Below are 1,569 nucleotides of genomic sequence, written 5' to 3'. Positions count from 1 at the left end.
GGTGGGGGGGGCCTGGGAAGAAGGGACGGGGGGCAAAATTATTTCCTCATGCTCCAGGACAGTCTGTACATTGCATGCAAATATTTGTGGGTTGGGATTGTTTTGGACTGTATGCTGGAAATACACTTTGTAAAAAAAGGTCACAAACCAGGTGAAGCAGGGCCGGCTCTGGTAAGAAGCAATGAGGGGAAACGAGAGGATGTATCCACTCCCTTCAGTCTGTCGTGGGTGCAGTCAGGATCTGGTATGTGTGGGTTTGGGGTAGGGTTTTGGTTTTGCGTTTTTTCTAAACCAATACATCAGGGCCACACTCCATCAGTGTGCAGCTGCCCGGCTGCCGGCGAGCCTGGTACCGGCGCAGGTTTTTCCTCTGCAGCGGGAGACCCCGCTTTCGGGGAACACGTGCTGTCATGTGGCTCCACATCTGTCTCCCGCTCGGCGTTAGCCTTTGATCCGAGCGCAGGAATTCCCTCCACGGGTGCCCATGTGTTAGGACAGCTGTTGCCAACTAGTTGGGCGCGTGGGGGACGGGGCGAGTACGGGGGAAAATGTTAATGAACATGTGCATTGATCTTGCAACGAATGCCAGCTTTTAAAACTCTCCGCCTCTTTTCCAGTGCATCCTAGAGAGCGGACTGTCTCGGTAGGCTGTTTGGTTTTTTTTTTTCATATAAATGTATTTATATCTGTTCGCGTGATGTTTTAAGATAGTGTTTAAAAGAAGTAACCCTTCCACAGCATGTCCTCCTCGCATTCTCCCACCAGAGAAGAGACCCCCCGAGCCCCCCGGGCCGCCGCCGCCACCTCTCTCCGAAGGCGATCTCTCCAGCGCAGCCCAAGAGTTGAACCCGGCCGTGACGGCTGCGCTGCTGCAGCTCTTTTCCCAGCAAGAAGCGGAGTCGCTCGGCCACGCAACGCACGAACACCAAGCCTCGAGAGCTGCGGACTACGGCAGGTCCCACTCCTCCAGGACTTACAGCGCCGAGGGCTCAGAGGGGGGATTTGGTGCCGAGGAGCTGAATTCGGGCCAGACGCTACTAGAACCCTCTGCCCAGCCTCTGGGGAAAAGCAGGACCTTCTTGGGCTCCGTGAGCCACCTTGGGGAGACGAGCAATTACCAGGGCACAGGATCTGTCCAGTTTCCAGGGGACCAGGACCTCCGCTTCGCCAGAGTCCCCGTCTCCATACAGTCGGTTGGGCAATCTTTTACAAAAGCCGAGGGGAGCAACAACACGCTGGTACATCCAGAGGCCAAAATTCAAAACTACGGCGAGCTGGGACCGGGGAGCGCCGGTTCCAGTGGGGCAGGAACAGGTCACAGCTGGGGTGCCCCAACCCAGGCGACTTCTTCTTACGGGAAGGCGTACCGTGGGCCTGGCAGAGTGCCTCCGCGGGGGGGACGGGGGAGAGGGGTTCCTTACTGAGAGATGCGCCTTTCGCGCCGGTCCTCCCCTCCCTCGCCTCTCCACCTTTAGCGACATGACTCTTTTGCCAGAGCAAGGTCTTGTCCGCATTTCAGCTGCTGCAAAGCTCCCTGTTGTATTCCTTGCTAGGCTGCCGGCGGGCGCC

At 57.3% G+C, this 1,569-nt stretch overlaps 1 protein-coding gene across 2 annotated transcripts in view; it reads left to right on the top strand.

The window, feature by feature from the left end:
* CDK12 (cyclin-dependent kinase 12) overlaps positions 1-1,424 on the top strand; it is a 26,677-nt gene extending 25,253 nt beyond the window's left edge. The window contains exon 14 of one of the 2 annotated variants that reach the window (XM_009580289.1): positions 766-1,424. In XM_009580289.1, the coding sequence (XP_009578584.1) occupies positions 766-1,424 (659 nt within the window). Of the gene's footprint in view, positions 1-738 lie in introns of both variants that reach the window. The other variant, XM_009580287.1, reaches the window with a different exon arrangement.
* The last annotated feature ends 145 nt before the right edge of the window (positions 1,425-1,569 follow it).

This window comes from Fulmarus glacialis, unplaced genomic scaffold, assembly GCF_000690835.1.
Source record: "Fulmarus glacialis isolate BGI_N327 unplaced genomic scaffold, ASM69083v1 scaffold27306, whole genome shotgun sequence".
Lineage (NCBI taxonomy): Eukaryota > Metazoa > Chordata > Aves > Procellariiformes > Procellariidae > Fulmarus > Fulmarus glacialis.
Note: the sequence above shows the minus strand (reverse complement) of the source record. Positions and strands in the feature narration are given on the sequence as shown.